The 15560-nt window shown below is 45.7% G+C and overlaps 1 protein-coding gene across 1 annotated transcript in view; it reads right to left on the bottom strand.

The window, feature by feature from the left end:
* Nucleotides 1-509: 509 nt before the first annotated feature.
* NOX5 (NADPH oxidase 5) overlaps nucleotides 510-15560 on the bottom strand; it is a 49118-nt gene continuing 34067 nt past the window's right edge. Inside the window, exons 13-16 of the mRNA XM_021940667.2 lie at nucleotides 15320-15401; nucleotides 14178-14277; nucleotides 6202-6368; nucleotides 510-5146 (exon numbers count right to left, since the gene is read on the bottom strand). Of these exons, the coding sequence (XP_021796359.1) occupies nucleotides 5015-5146; nucleotides 6202-6368; nucleotides 14178-14277; nucleotides 15320-15401 (481 nt within the window). The 3' untranslated portion in view covers nucleotides 510-5014. The remainder of the gene's footprint in view (nucleotides 5147-6201; nucleotides 6369-14177; nucleotides 14278-15319; nucleotides 15402-15560) is intronic.

A 15560-nucleotide genomic window follows, 5' to 3' on the forward strand; every position in this document is an offset into this window, starting at 1 on the left:
GTCTCTTTCCAGCCATCTCTGCATTCAGCTCGAGTATTTTCCCCCCTGGGATGAATTTCCTTATAAAATAAATGTCTTGTCTGAATTAATCTTATTTTTAAAAGGAGAGAGTCATCATATTGTAAAGACAGATCATAAAAAGATGCATCAATCTGTCAGGAAGGCTGGTTAATATGAGTATTTGTTTAGCACAGACAGTGTGCCCTGAGGCATCTGAACTCCCAGGCTGGGCTGGTGCTGGGCTTAGGCCCTGTGCACACAATTTCACGTGTATGCCCACGGCCTCCACAGTCCTTCTGGACTAGTTTTGGGCCTGGACAGGGCCTTTTATTTTAATACTTAGGCCATTCAGGGCCAGCAGCATATTGATAATGGGCACGATAGCAGCCTCCCTTTTTGAAGAGCCCAGGGAGTGACCCCTGACATGGAGGGCCAGTCCCTTGGCTTAGGCCCGAAATACTTTCACTTGAAAACAAATCAATATTCAGGATCTTAGACAACACTGCAGATAATCTGTGCATTTTGTTTTACTCTTAAAAGATAGATACAAGCCATACAAAAATACATACATTAAAAAGTAAAATATCACATGAGTAATACAGGAAGTGAAACCTTACTCAGGTAACACACAAATACAGGAAACAGATAACGGGAAAACATTCAAGTCCTTCTTTGCCTCTTCCACAGTTAACCACTGCGAACTGCTTGGCATTTGGGCATCATCGGCCATCAACAAGAAAACGCAGCAGGATGGCTGGCTGACTTTTCTCCTTTCACCAGATGTTAACAATGCTGTAGACACATCTGGGCCCAGACAGATAAGGACTGTCTGGGCCCAAGACAGATTAGGGCTGGCTTCTAACTGTCTTTCCGTGTATTTTTATCTATTTATCCCCACATGACATACATATATCATTTATTTTCTGTGCTATAAATGGGATCATATCAAAGACTTGGTACTTGTTTTATTTTCTTTTACATGACATTCTATTTTGGGTTTCTTTTTAAAATAAAACCATAACAGTAATAAAAACTTAAACTTTACAGAAGGGCAAAAAGGAAAACAAAAACACAAAATCCTTTCCTTCATTGTATCCCTCCATTCCCACTCCCCAGATCACAGATATATTTTCATGTATCCTTCTAGAAATGACCATTGTAAATGCATACACAAGTGCCTAAACACATACATACTTGATCTGTTCACTTTATAATAAGAAAGTGAGAACTCAGAGAGGTCAAATGATACACCCAAGGTCACACAGCAGCCTGGGGCAGAGGCAAGTGTAGAACTCAGTGCTCTGCCTCCCAGAGGGCAAAGGTTTGTCCACTGCATCTCCAACAAGTTGGCCCAGAGCCAGTCTCGGCTAATGTTCCTCATCCCTCCCTACCTTCCACCTTGTCTGCCAGTCTGGTGACTCTTCATGTTGCCCACGCCCCCTCCCCTCCCACGAATGCCCCTGGCTCAGTGTATTAATAGCCTGCACTTGTGCGGCTCATCCGGGAGCGGCCTGCCTGATTGGTCATTTCAGGAATGCCTGCTGTCTCCCTCAGCGCTGTCCTCACAGAACAATGCAGTGGCGCCTGGCAAAGTGGTTCAGTGGCCTTGTGTTTGTGCTTTTGTTCCCCAAATTACAAGTGACAATTAGGTGCAAAAGACCCTTTGTAAGGATAATTCCATTTAAGTAACCCCTTGCCCTGGGAGGAACCGACATCCCGTCTACACTCTGTGCTAGGCTTCGGGTCCACACGTCTGGCCTTGGGGAGTTTGCCGCTTGATGGGTGAGGATGGGCACACGTGCCGATAACTGGCCTTTGCTCCTTCTCTCTTGTCTTTGTGTGTGTCAGCCTTATCTGTCGTGGGCCCAGATGTGTCTGCAGCATTGCCAACATCTGGTGGAAGGAGAAAAGTCAGCCAGCCATCCGGATGCGTTTTCCTGTTGACGGCTGATGATGCACATGGGCACATCTGGGAAACATCCAGATGGCCAGACCACGCGTGCTATCCACTCACATGTGTGGTCCTGCTGCCTTCAGTGACATGTCCACTGGGGCAGACAGAGCCTGCACCTGTGAACTCTCCCCCAGCCAGGCCTGTTCAGCTCAACTGGACCTCACCGATGGACATTTTGTTGCAAGGAGAAAAGAGGAAAGCCCAGAACTGGACACTGGGTATGGGGAGGGTAGAGTTTTGGGGGGAAGGCGGCGGCGGTGAGAAGCTGACAGCTAGAGAAACTCTGACCTTGAGCATGAAGTCTCTTGACTTCACAGAGATGGAGCCTGGAGGTTTTGCCTCTAGTGGGGAGCTTTGGAACAGGGCGCTGTCTTCCCGGCCCCTTTCTTTTTGATTCACGGCCACTCAGGGACCAGTCTCACTTCCTGGGAAACAAACCCTCTTGAGATCCGTGATTCTGCAGCGCCCTCTCGTGGGCAACTGGAATCTGTCTGGAGAGAAAATCTCAGGACACGGGCATACAGTCATCACACATGTGGGCATTCACGGATTTTAAAATCGTATGTCCAAGTCCTTCCACCTGCTGCCACTCACTGTAATATTAAGTCCTAAATGAACAGCTGACTATTTGTATATACGGGTGGGAGCCTGGTGGGAAATCTCTTACAAGACAGCAAAGGACTGAGGACAGGGCTCAAATGTGTTAAGGTGGTGTAGACAGAGACTGGAAAGAATCCAGAATGGTGACATGCGAATGTGTGTGTGCACTGAGTGCATGTGTGAGACAGCCTGTGCTAAACAGATTCTGCCACGTTTCCAAATGATTTGGGCACACCCTCTTTACATCCTCCGGCCTAAGTCAGGACACTCTCTTTAGTTTCCTTCTGTGCTCCAGAGAGTGTATTGTCCAAGCCTTCCCAAGCCTGTGCAGAGGGGAAAGTACAGACACAACAGAGGGAAAGAGGTTCCAAGAGTGTGTGGCCTCAGGCTGGTAAAACTCCAGGTGTGAGTTTCCTCAGTGGGTTGTGTGCCTCCCCAGGCTTGCTGGAAATTAAACACGATCCGGTTGGAAGGCCCCAGCACCAGGTCTCCTGGTCTTGTTGACTCCCGGTCCCGGTAGATGGAGGCTTGGTGCAAGTGTGATCCCCACTTTCCGCCCACCCAAATCGAATTAGCCTCTCCTAGACTGCAGGGCTGGCAGCCAGGCCCCACTCCTCCTCTCACATTCTTCTTCCTGTTCCTCCTCATATCTTAAAGACCACATCCTCACTCCCATCCTGATCTGTCCCAGTCCCCAGGGTATGTTTTGCCTTCCCCTCCCTGGGGCTTGCCTCAGCTTCTTCCTCCACCATCCCTTCCTATTGCCCCTTTCAAAAGACAGCTTTCCCCTACCTTCATTCTTCCATCTGCCCAACTGGCTCATCCCCTGCACGTCACACCCAGCCTCCCCCCTGCCCCCAATCTGCTGCATCCCAGCCCTACCTTAGATAAGGGATGTCATCGTCCAGGTTATGATCTGGCTTCTTCACCTCCCCCTTCCCAACCATGGACTTCCAACCCATGGAAAAGAAAGGTGCCAGCTACTATCCCATTGGAAAGTGCCTGATTCCAACCCCATGATAGCAGCCTTGGGGAAGGGTGCTTTACACTGTCAAGAAGAGAACCTAGCAGGACTGACTGCAAGGTGGAGGATGCCCAGGAAATGTGGGGCTCACAGGACCTCATGGTGTGGCACAGATGGAAATGTCCAGATCAAACGGAGGAGGTGAGGCCCCCCCCCCATCCTCTGCCCAGGGCCGCTCCTCCCCATAGTATGTACTGAGAAAGCCTTTGCTGCCTCTGCTGTTCCCCCCTGTCCAGACAGGGACAGATGTAAACAGAGGCTGGAAAACAGAGATAGAGGGAACCAGGATGAAGAGAAGTGATGTAGACGCACGAAAGCCTGGAGCAGCAAGGAGCTGCACTGAGGTGGGGGAGGAATGTCTTGAGCACTTGGCATCTCATTTCACCTCACAGCAACTGTGACTGAGGGATGGCATCAGCCCATTTCACAGGCGAAAGAAACAGACATGGGGAAGCTTCCAGGGCCACACAGCTGGGGTGTGGCTGAGCTGAGCTTCCGGGCTTAGCCTGCTTCATCCCCAGGCACTTGACCTTTCCACGACACAGAGAGAGGCACAAAAAGAGGCTGTCTCCATCTTGCTTCTCAAGTGACTCAGCACACAGAGAGAAGGAAGAGGCCAGCATACAGAGACTGGAGAGGCTCTGAGGGACGCGCCAGGAGAGAGAGGGAGATGAGGAGACGAAGACACAAGGAGGGGCAGGGAAAGATGCTGCTTATTTCTCCCGATGCAAATGGATTTGGTGGAAAATACGTATTTCAGGTTTCATTCCCAGATCATCAGAATCAGAATTTCTGATAGTGGGACCAAGGAATGTGCATTTCAAGAAGGTTCCTCCAAGTGGCAAGGTGTGCTGAGATATCTGCACCTAACTTGAAAATGCACGCAAAAAGTCAGATAAGTTGACAGATGGAAAGAGGGAAGAGGAACTGATGTCCTATGTGATAAGCAGAGCAAAATATTAACTGAGGAGTCTAGAAAGTAGGTAACACTGTTCACTGTATGATTCTTCTCACTTTCTGTATGTTTGAACAATTTTATAAGATGCCGGAGAAACAAGCTTCCAAATGACTGTGATGATTGGGCAGGTTTGGGACCATGGATGTAGGGGAAGGCTCCGTCAGAAAATGTTTGGGGGAGTGGTTGCCCTCGAACCCCACCCCCAAGCTCCAGTCACCAGCCTCTGGTTTCCTCAGCTTCACAGCAACTCCAGAATCTACAGCAGACTGAACAAGGCACTGTCCCTTCCCCTGGGTTCTAGAGGAAGTTCATTTGTCCCTTGGGGTCTCCTGTTTACCGCGTTGAGCAGGATTGGGGGGTACCTAGGCTTTGTCTTATCTGGAGGGTTGTCTGAGGCTGGTCCCTGTGGGGGCGTTTATACTAATGCGATGAAGCAGACCCATGGTGTGGATTTGGGGCACAGCTTGGAGAGGTGAGGCTAGAAATTTTCTTGGAAAAATCTGAAGCTGAACTTCTCACAATGGCCCTTCAGCACCTTGGCCAGAGCTGGGGAGCCACAGAAGAAGACCTGCACCTTGCCTTTCTTCTCAGCAGCCACTTTCTGGAACACCTGGAGTCAGTGGGGTTGAGGAAGAGAAGAGGGAAGATAGGTGGAGTTGCTGACTCACCAGTGACACAACCGCCCAGAGGTAACAGCATAACAGGTCAGCAGCAACAAGCATCCCCATTTTACACAAGAAGCTGCATGGCACAGCTGCTGGATTTTACAGCAGAGTTCGACACTCAGCCATTCAACTAAGAGCCATTTGTTCAACTGGCAACATGACCCAGAACCCCAGGGAGGGGACCAGGGCCAGAAATAAGTAAGACCCAGGCCCTCCACTCAAGGATCTGCAACCATGGGAGACAGGCACTAAATCAGATATGCAGAGAGATGCATACAGTGCTCTGGGACTCCCGTGGGAGTCTGAACCTGGTGTTAGTCCCCAGGGCTGGCACCTGCTGTGATTTAAATATCTTTCCTGATGTCAGTCTTTCCCCCAGAGAGGACCCTTTTCTACCCCAAATTCTGCTTATGAATTGCCTTTTTCTGAAAGTCCTCTTTGATGCCCAAGCACTCACCACGGACATTCCCCTCCCACTCAGCTGTCGTGACCCAGACATGGGGTCATCTGCAGCACTTTTAAAAGCAGCACCTTCTGGGCCACTTCCTGCAAACTGTATACCCTGACAGGTGAGTGTTCAGGGAAGGAAAATAATAACAAAACCAATCTGAGAAATAAAATAAAAGGATTGCAAACTATTTCATGGCTCTGTGCCTCAGTTTCCCCATTTGTAACAGGAGATGATAAGATCTGGTGTTTTTCCAGGTCCTTGTCCACTCAGGCCTTCTGACACTGGTCCATAGGGAGTCAAGGCTGCAGGGGTCTTTGAGGTCACAGAGACTGATTTCCTCTCTGAACAGATGGGGAAGCTGAGGCTAATGATGGAACAAAGGCTAGTGATAAAGCCAGTGTAGGTGCCCTGTTTACCTTTTGCACCATGAGGTCCCTGCTGGACTCTGAACTCTTAACTTCACACTTTGCCCCTGACCTTGCCCCACCGCTGCCTCGGGCTCTCAGCTTCATCCATGTCTGCAAGCTGCAGGGCTCCAGTTGGCATTACCTTGCTCCAGTCAGGCCGCCCAGGCTGGGTGCGCGTCTGCAGCCCCGTGATGGAGTCTTTCTTCTCCTTGTTGGCCAAGAGGTCAAGGGCCATCTGCAGGCCAATGGCCTTCATGTCATTCTTGCCCAGTGCAGATGTCATGTACATATGCAGCTCCAGGAAGCGGTCTGTTGGGTAGCGGACAAGGACTGCACTCAGGGTCTAGCACCCATGATGGTCGCAGGGCAGTATGCCAACCACTACCTTACCCTGGGACTTGGAGGGAGACCCATAGGTCTTTTGCCCAGGGTCTGTCGTGTGACCAGTGCCATGGAGAGGAGAGGCAGCCCGTTGCTTGATCTGGCCCTACTATGTGCATGGCACACATTAGTTACTTTATATGCATGAAGGTGAGCCTCACAGCCACTCCAAGAGTTAGATCTTTTATATTTATTTATTTAGTATTTTTGTAGAGATAGGGTTTCACTGTGTTGCTCAGGCTGGTCTTGGATTCAAGCAATCCACCCGCCTCAGCCTCCCAAACTGCTGGGATTACAGGTGTGAGCCACTGTGCCTGGCCAAGATCTTTTGTATTTACAGAAGAAATGCATCCCAGGGTAGTGAGCATGGCAGTCCCTGGGCTCCAAAGCTCGTGCCCTTCTGTGCCTTACATGTCTGTCCTCATCCTGGCTGGGGACACAAGCCACACACATGAAAAGGTAATTTGGACTAAAGGGTCAAAGGCCGAGTGAATGGATCATAGCGTGAAGGCTACTGATATGCAGGGAAGGGCTAATGCAGACAGAGCTGCTTCCCAGAAGGGATGGGGACTGGGTTAGGCCTGGGACGAGGGGTGAGAGTAAAAGCAGAGGTGAAAGGAAGGCATGCTAAGTAGGACTAGTGTGAGCACAGAGTGAGAGGCTGGAACAAATGCGATGTTGGCGGGGCAGGGTGTGGTGCCCAGTTGGAGCCGCGTCCTCAGATGGGAGCAAAAGGAGGTGAGACTGGAAACAGATTGAGGCCAGAATGGGAAGGGTCTTGAATGCCCAGCTAGGAGAGAGGGGAAGGTTGAGAGTAACTGAGTAGGGCGTGACATAATGAAACAGTGCTTTAGGAAGCGGCATCGGAGAGCTGAGGAGACGGGGAAGGAGACTGGCACGGAAGAGCCCACAAGGCCAGAGAACCTGCAGTTCTGCGCCACAAAGTTACAGGTCTATTGGGATACCGATCCTTCAGCACTCAGGAGCTCCCAGGTGCGCACTTCCGTGTTCCATACTCAGACGTGACATAAGAATGTTATCATTTTTATGTGTGCCATGATGAGAAAAAGATTGGTGAGTGCTGCCTTAGGCTTGAGTGTCGCTTCAAGCCAGAGTTGGCAGGGCCTGATCTAGGATGTGGCAAGGAGCATTCCCGAGCTGATGATCACCTCATCCTTCTCCTCTTCCTCTCTTCCCCTACACCCACACTGAAGGAGCTTTGCCATTTCAACGTGCTTTTTTATTGTTTCCTAAGTCACCATCAGCCCATTTTTCACTTGGCCTAAGGTCTCAGCTGCTGTTACAATGCAAATGGCCCTAGGAGGGATAGCACATTTCATGTCACATGTCGCTTAACCCCTAGTCGTGCTGGATGGTGTGGGAGGGAGGGAGATGTATTATGAGATGCCCACCTGGGGGACCCCCTGCTTCTTACCCTGCCTCAGAGTCACCATACCCCAGAGAGGGGTAAGAGGAGGGAAGGGGAGACACCATGGTGGGAGGGAGAAGATAAAGGGGCTGTGGAGGATGACCTGGCATGGTTTTCACCCTCTCCATCCAGTCGTGTTTCAGACAACCATCTAATTTCTGGGACACTTTCCTAAGAAAATCACCCAAAGCAAGAAAAAAACTATGTGCACAAATATATTAATTTCTGCATTTTTATGATTATGAAGAATGAGGAATAAACAAAATGTCCAGTATTAGGAGCTTGATTAAATAATTTATGGTATAACCACTAACTATACCATTCATTAAATAGCCATTAAATACTACTACTGCTTTTATTAAACAGTTATTACTACTAGAACTTCTACTACAAATAAATTTATTAAGCAGTTACTATTACCACCACCACCACCACTAAATTTATCAAGCAGTTGATTAAGCTCCAGTCACTGTTCTATGTGTTCTGCAGATGACATCTCATCTAATTCCCATGACAATCCTATGAGGTGGGTACTAGTAGCATCCAGATTTTTCAGATAACTGCTTTCAAGGCAAACTGGTTAAATAATATGCCCAAGGTCCTATAGCTATTAAGGGTAGAGTAAAGATACAAACTTAGAATAATTGACGCTTAAGCTATAGAAATTAAAAATTATAAACCAAAAATTATTTAATGCAAACCTTGACGTATAATTAAAGTTGAAATCAGAAGCCACAAATTTCAGCTGCAGTTAATGAGAAACCCTGAAAGAAATTTGATGTGATAGAGTTGTTGACTCGAGTGGCTTTGAGAATGCAAAGCACTGGGTTAGCTGTTACCCTTTGTTTACACAGATTAGGAAGAAGCAAACAGCAAATATTTATGTGCCAGTAACTAGAAAATTTAAATTAAATTTAAACTTTTCCTTCAGCTTGTCATCATAAAATTGAGTTTCTAATGAATTAATATAAGTAAAAGCATTTAAGAAAAAGAAGTCAATGGTATATAAATATTTGCTGTAATCGTTATTTACAAGGAAGAGCAAGGAGCTTTACTGAACTATTCTAAGCTTGAAGCGTTATCTTCCAAAGACTGTTAACTTGAACTTTAAGGTTCTGAATGTTTGTTATAGTAAACTAGATCTGTTTGGATAGTTTCTTGTAGAAAACTGTGTTTGATTACTTGAACGTATAAACTGTGTTTATCATAGGAATTTGAATTCACTCATGACAACCTTGTGATAATTAAAGAGTCAAATATGATCTGGTTCTAATGAACTCAACAAGTCTAAAACACTACGCCAATTCTCTTAAAAAGTCAGAAACATATCTAAAGATAGTTCTCCTTCTATAAATTATAAGGAAAACAAAACAATGACTTTAACAGATTAACATTTAAATATAGTGTAAACCCTCAGTATTCCACAAAGATGTCCCATTAAGACTATGATATGATCCAGAGAAATATTTCACCATACTTAATAATGATGAGAGTAAATGCTTAGTAAAATATGTAGAATACAGCAAACATTTGGGCAGTGAGGAGGGAGAGGTTGGAGAGGTTGAGGGGAAGACATTCAAGCCTTCTTTTCTTTTTGAGACAGCGTCTTACTCTGTTGCCCAAGCTGGAGTGCAGTAGTGCTATCATTGCTCACTGCAGCCTCAAACTATTGGCCTCAAGTGATCCTCCCACCTCAGCCTCCCAAGTAGCTAGGGCTACAGGTGCATGCCACCATGCCTAGCTAGTTTTTTTAAAAATATTTTTTTTGTAGAGACAGCGTGTGCCTATGTTGCCCAGGCTAGTCTCAAACTTGATCTCAAGCAATCCTCCCTTGGCCTCCCATAGCACTGGGATTACAGGCATGAGCCACCAGGCCAAACATTCATTTTTGATAAAAGTATAAAAGAAGGGACCAAACAGTTAAAGACTTCATATATACTAAGGTATTTAATCTTTAAAAAAAAACTACGAATGGAAGGAAAAAAGGGTGTCTAATCTAATCTTTTTTTTTTTTTTTTGAGACGTAGTCTTGCTCCTCGCCCAGGCTGGAGTGCAGTGGCATGATCTCGGCTCACTGCAACCTCTGCCTCCTGGGTTCATGCTGTTCTCCTGCCTCAGCCTCCTGAGTAGCTGGGACTACAGGTGCTCACCACCACGCCCGGCTAATTTTTTGTATTTTTAGTAGAGACGGGGTTTACTGTGTTAGCCAGGATGGTCTCAATCTCCTGACCTCGTGATCCACCCACCTCAGCCTCCCAAAGTGCTGGGATTACAGGCGTGAGCCACCGTGCCCGGCCAGGGTGTCTAATCTTTATCTTAGATCATTCTCTAAACTTTTTGATTGTCACTAATCAGAAAAAAGGTTGAGCATTCACCCCCAATAAATATATCTGTTTATCCATGTTTGTCTCTACTTACAGCTTGTATACATCAAAAATATAGGTTGCAGGCCAGGTGCAGTGGTGCATGCCTGTAATCCCAGCACTTTGGGAGGCCAAAGCTGGTAGATCACTTGAGCTCAGGAGTTCAAGACCAGCCTGAGTAACCTGGAGATACCCCATTTACTAAAAAAAGGAGATTAGCTGGGCATGGTGGCGCACATTTGCAGTCTCAGCTACTTAGGAGGCTGAGGTGGGAGGATCACTTGAGCCCGGGAGGCAGAGGTTGCAGTAAGCGCCACTGTACTCCAGCCTGGGTGACGGAGCCAGACCCTGTCTCAAAAAAAAAAAAAGAAAAATTTACATTGCAGTAAAGTGAACCACATTTACCCTTCCACCTGAAACGACCAGAAAAATGTACAAAACACACGAAACAATGGTTTCCAGACATTGGTCAGCAGGTGGCACGGGACTGTCATTGCTGAGAGAAGAGAAACAGATGAAGTAAACCCTACAACAGCCCTGCTTATTGCCTGATGCAGTCTCCTGAGGCGAGGAGACAGAAACTGGCATTCACAGAAGCCAAGACAGCCAGAATATTAGGCACAAGACTGGAAAAGGGAACTGCAGAAAGGAAGAGAGGGAAAGAGGAAAGGAGAGAAGGAGAGATGCAGGGGAGGAGGCCACTCACTAGTTCTGGAAATCTGCATAGCTTCTCCTAAGTCCCTGACTGAGCAGTAATTTGAATGTGTGAAAGAAAATGACCAGAAAAACTAGGATGGACGACACCTCGAGCTAAGCAGCTGGGAATAGTTTGCGTTCCCACTAAAAGCGAGGAGGCTTTGCAATATATAGGGCATTAGGTAGAGTCCTACCCCACACTAAAGACTGCTCTAGACTCACCCCAATAAAAGTTAAAAGTGGGCCTCAAGAAGACCCACAGTCTTACATAATTTAACTGTGCACCAGAACGAAGTGCAGTACTATTTAAAGAAATAACACAAAATCCAGGCCAGTGGCTCACGCCTGTAATCCCAGCACTTTGGGAGGCCGAAGTGGGCGGATCACTTGAGGTCAGGAGTTTGAGACCAGCCTGGCCACCATGGTAAAACCCCGTCTCTACTAAAAATACAAAATTAGCCGGGTGTGGAGGCGGGCACTTGTAATCCCAGCTACTTGCGAGACTGAGGCAGAAGAATTGCTTGAATCTGGGAGGCGGAGGTTGCAGTGAGCTGAGATCGCACCTGGGCGACAGAGCGAGATCCAGTCTCAAAAAAATAAAAAATAAAATAAAATAATAAAGAAATAACACAAAGTCCATAATACAACAACATAAAATTCATAATGTCTGGCATCAAATAATAAACTATCGGGCATGCAAAGAAGCCAGAAAATACAATTTAACCTGGAGAAAATTAGTAATTAGATACAGACTCACAAGTGACAGAGATGATAGACATAATAGACAAAAATGTTGAAATAATTAATGAATGTGCTCAAGAACATCAAAGCAAAATAAAACAAAACAAATATGGTGGTTGGGCGTGGTGGCTCGTGCCTGTAATTCCAATACTGTGCGAGTCTGAGGCGGGAGGATTGCTTGAACCCAGGAGTTCAAGACAACCAGCCTGAGCAACATGGTGAAACCCCTTCTCTGCAAAATACAAGGACATGAGCCACGCATGGTCATGCATGCCTGCACTCTCAACTACTTGGAAGGCTGAGATGGGAGGATTGCTTGAGCCCAACCTGCAGTGAGGCACAATCACACCACTGCACTCCAGCCTGGGTGACAAGAGTGAGACTCTGTCTCAAACAAAACAAAACAAAACAAAACAACAAATATGTCTACAAGAGAAATGGAGGTTGTAAAGAGACCCAGATAGAATATCTAGAGAAGAAAAATACAGTAACAAATGAAAAATACATTGGGTAGAATCAATAGCTGTTTTAAGTCCTTTGGCTTTTTATGTACATTTCAGAATCAGCTGGTCAATCTCTATTTTTCAAAAATCCTGCTGGGATTTTTATTAGGATGGGAATAATAGATAATGTGCTACAGAAGAAAAGATCAGTGAACTTGAAGACATAGCAATAGAAACTATCCAAAAATGAAGCAGAGAGAGAGAAAGAGAAGAACAGAGACTCAGTGACCTGTGGGATAATATCAAACTGTGTAACTGAAGTGGCAAGAAGGGGAAGAGGAAGTAAACAAACAAAAAACAGATAAACATGTTTTTTCAAACAGCTGGAAAATTTTCAAATCTCATGAAATCTATAAGCCCATTAAGCCAAGAAGTTCAATGACCTCCAAGTATAAGAAACATAAAACCACACCAAGGCACATCATAATAAAATTACTGAAAACCAGTGACAAAGATAGAAATTTACAAGTGGTGAGATTTTTAAAAGATACATTATGTATGGGAGAACAAAGATAATGGCACCAATCATCTTGTCAGAAACGGTGCAGGCCAGAAGACAATGAGGAGGTATCTTCAAAGCAATGAAAGAAAATATAATCAACTGGTGATAATATCTTTCAAAAATCAAAGTGCGATAAGGTGTTTGCCGTCAAAAGCCAAAAGAGTTTCTCACCAGCAGACCTGCACTATAAAGAACCATTGTTCTTCAAGCAGAAGGAAAACTTTCCCAGATGGAAATCTCGACCCAGGCACAAAAAGTGTAAAGAACCCAGAAATGGTAAATATGTGTATAAAAATAAAAAATTTGTTTTTCTGATTTTTAAATTTCTTTTTAAAAGATAATTGGACAAATGGTGGTACACCCATAAAATGGAATACCACTTAGCAATGCAAAGGAATGAATGACTTACTGATACATGCAACAACACGGATAAATCGTGAGGGTATTATGCTAAGCGAAAGAAGTCAGATGGAACAGACTACATATTATATGATTCCATTTATATAAAATGCTGTAAAAGGCAAAATTGTCATGATAGAAAGCAGACCAGTGGTTGCCATGGGTTACAAGTCAGGGGAGGGTGTTGACTGCAAAACAGGAAGAGGAAATTTTCAGGAGTAATGGAAAGAAATGCTCCATATTTTGATTGCAGTGGTGGTTACACTACTGTATGCATTTGTCAAAATGCCATTGTATTCATTGTATGCTTAAATTGGTAAATTTTATTGTATGTAAATTATACTTCAAAAGCCAAACACAAATTAGTGTGAATAAAAATCGTTTGAGGGGCATGTTAAAATGTACATTCCTGAGCCCGACTCTGAGAGAATCCATTTGATTTGGAAGGTCTGGGGTGAGTCCTAGGAATTTAAATTTTCAACATGTGCCTATTCTGAATTAAAAGATATGTCATGAAAAAGATAAATTATAAAAATAAAGAAATATATTTTTATAAAATGTGAATAAGAAAACAAAAATTGGAAGGGAATCCTTTAAAATGCCTGGCGTCATCTGGATAGCTGGATGAGATTATGAGGGCTTTTTTTTCCCCCTTCTACTTTTTAACTTTACAAAATATTACATTTTAATAGAACCTCCCCCCATCCTGCTTCTCAAGACATGGAATAAACATCTTCTTAAAAAGACTGAATTAGCCTGGGCAATATAAGGAGATTTCCTCTCTACAAAAAAAAAAAAAAAATTAGCGGGAGTGGTGGCCTGCACCTGTGGTTCCAGCTACTCCGGAGGCTGAGGCGGGAGGATTGCTTGAACCTGGGAGGTAGAGGCTGCAGTAAGCCATAATCATGCTACTGCACTTCAACTTAGGCGACAGAGTGAGACCTTGTCTCAAAAAAAAAACAAAAACAAAAAACTCTGAGTTCGCTTAATGGTTAAATGGTTCATTTTAGGTTACGTGGGTTTCATATCAATACATTATTTTTTTAAAGATGCTGAATGCCCCTGTCCCACTCCCACTGCCCTCAGGCCCTGTCCCTCTCTTACCATGTTGAGTCTCCTGGGCCTGGTCCATCTCCAGTTTAGTCAGCAGGCTCACAAACCACTCAAAAGACCGCTGGTCTCTGTTGATCCAGATAAAGTCCACCTAGGGGGAGAGGCCCTTCAGCTCAGCGGCTGGGTCTGCCTCATTTGCAGGAGGCTCACATCTGTAATCCCTGGGACCCATATGACCACCCTGAAGTAAGCAGGGAACATTCACATACCCATTTAAGGGAGGGAAAAATCAGGACTCATAGAGGTGAGCAGCCATGCCCAGATCACAGAGCAGCATGGTACCAGAACCAGGTTTCTGACCCCAAGGCGGGGATTTTCTCTAATATCTTCTACTGTTTACAACAAACAGTGTGTTGAAATACTAGCTTAGGATAGCCAGAAAAACATAAATTACTTTTTAAGAAACTCTTCTAAGTGGTATATACAGGATGATGAATTTTCAAAAGGCAAACATGTTTTCATTATTATTTGATTATATTATTTTCATTATTATTATTATTTCTTTTTTTTTGAGACAGAGTCTCACTCTGTCACTCAGGCTGGAGTGCAGTGGTGTGGTCTCAGCTCACTGCCACCTCTGCCTCTGGGCTCAAGTGATCCTCCCACCACAGTCTCCCAAGTAGCTGGGACCACAGGTGCCCGCCACCACACCCAACTGATTTTTTGTATTTCTGGTAGAGACAGGGTTTCACCATGTTGCCCAGGCTGGTCTTGAGCTCTTGGGCTCAAGTGATCTGCCTGCCTTGGCCTCCCAAAGTGCTAGGATTACAGGCATGAGCCACCTTGCCCAGCCAGTATGTTTCCATTCTTAAAACCACCATAGGGGTCATGGATAGGTAGCATTATGGCTGCAACTGAATCCAGACTGCCTGGCTGTCAAGCTACGCAACCTTTAATGAACTGTTCAGAACATGTCTCAGAGGTGATGGGAACATTGAAGCAGGGGCGGGGCTCAGACATTCAGGAGGCACCAGGGGAACTCATTTAAGAGAATTCAGGGTATCGTGGGGAAAGAAAGATCCCATCAGGGATGACCTGTCTGCTCCCACCTTTGCACAGGAGGATGGGCTCCTATTTTAGGAGGTGTCCAGGGGAGAAGGTCTGGAGGCCTGTCTGCAGGAGGTGGTACTCACCTTTTGGAGCTTCATGTTGTCTTGGACACCGTCGATCCAGGAGTGCTGGCAGTTGGGGCAAGTATGCTTTCTTTTCTGGTGCCTGAGGGGAGGCAGGAGGAAGGCGTTACAAATTTGGGGTGAGAATTTCAAGAACCCAGAGTTTAGTTCAGGGGACACGGAGCAAGGATGGGGTGGCAGAGTCCACTCTATGAGGAAGGGGAGGGATGAGACACAAAAAGGAGATGGGGGCAGAGCAGGA

Source organism: Papio anubis, chromosome 7, assembly GCF_008728515.1.
Source record: "Papio anubis isolate 15944 chromosome 7, Panubis1.0, whole genome shotgun sequence".
Taxonomy (NCBI): Eukaryota; Metazoa; Chordata; class Mammalia; order Primates; family Cercopithecidae; genus Papio; species Papio anubis.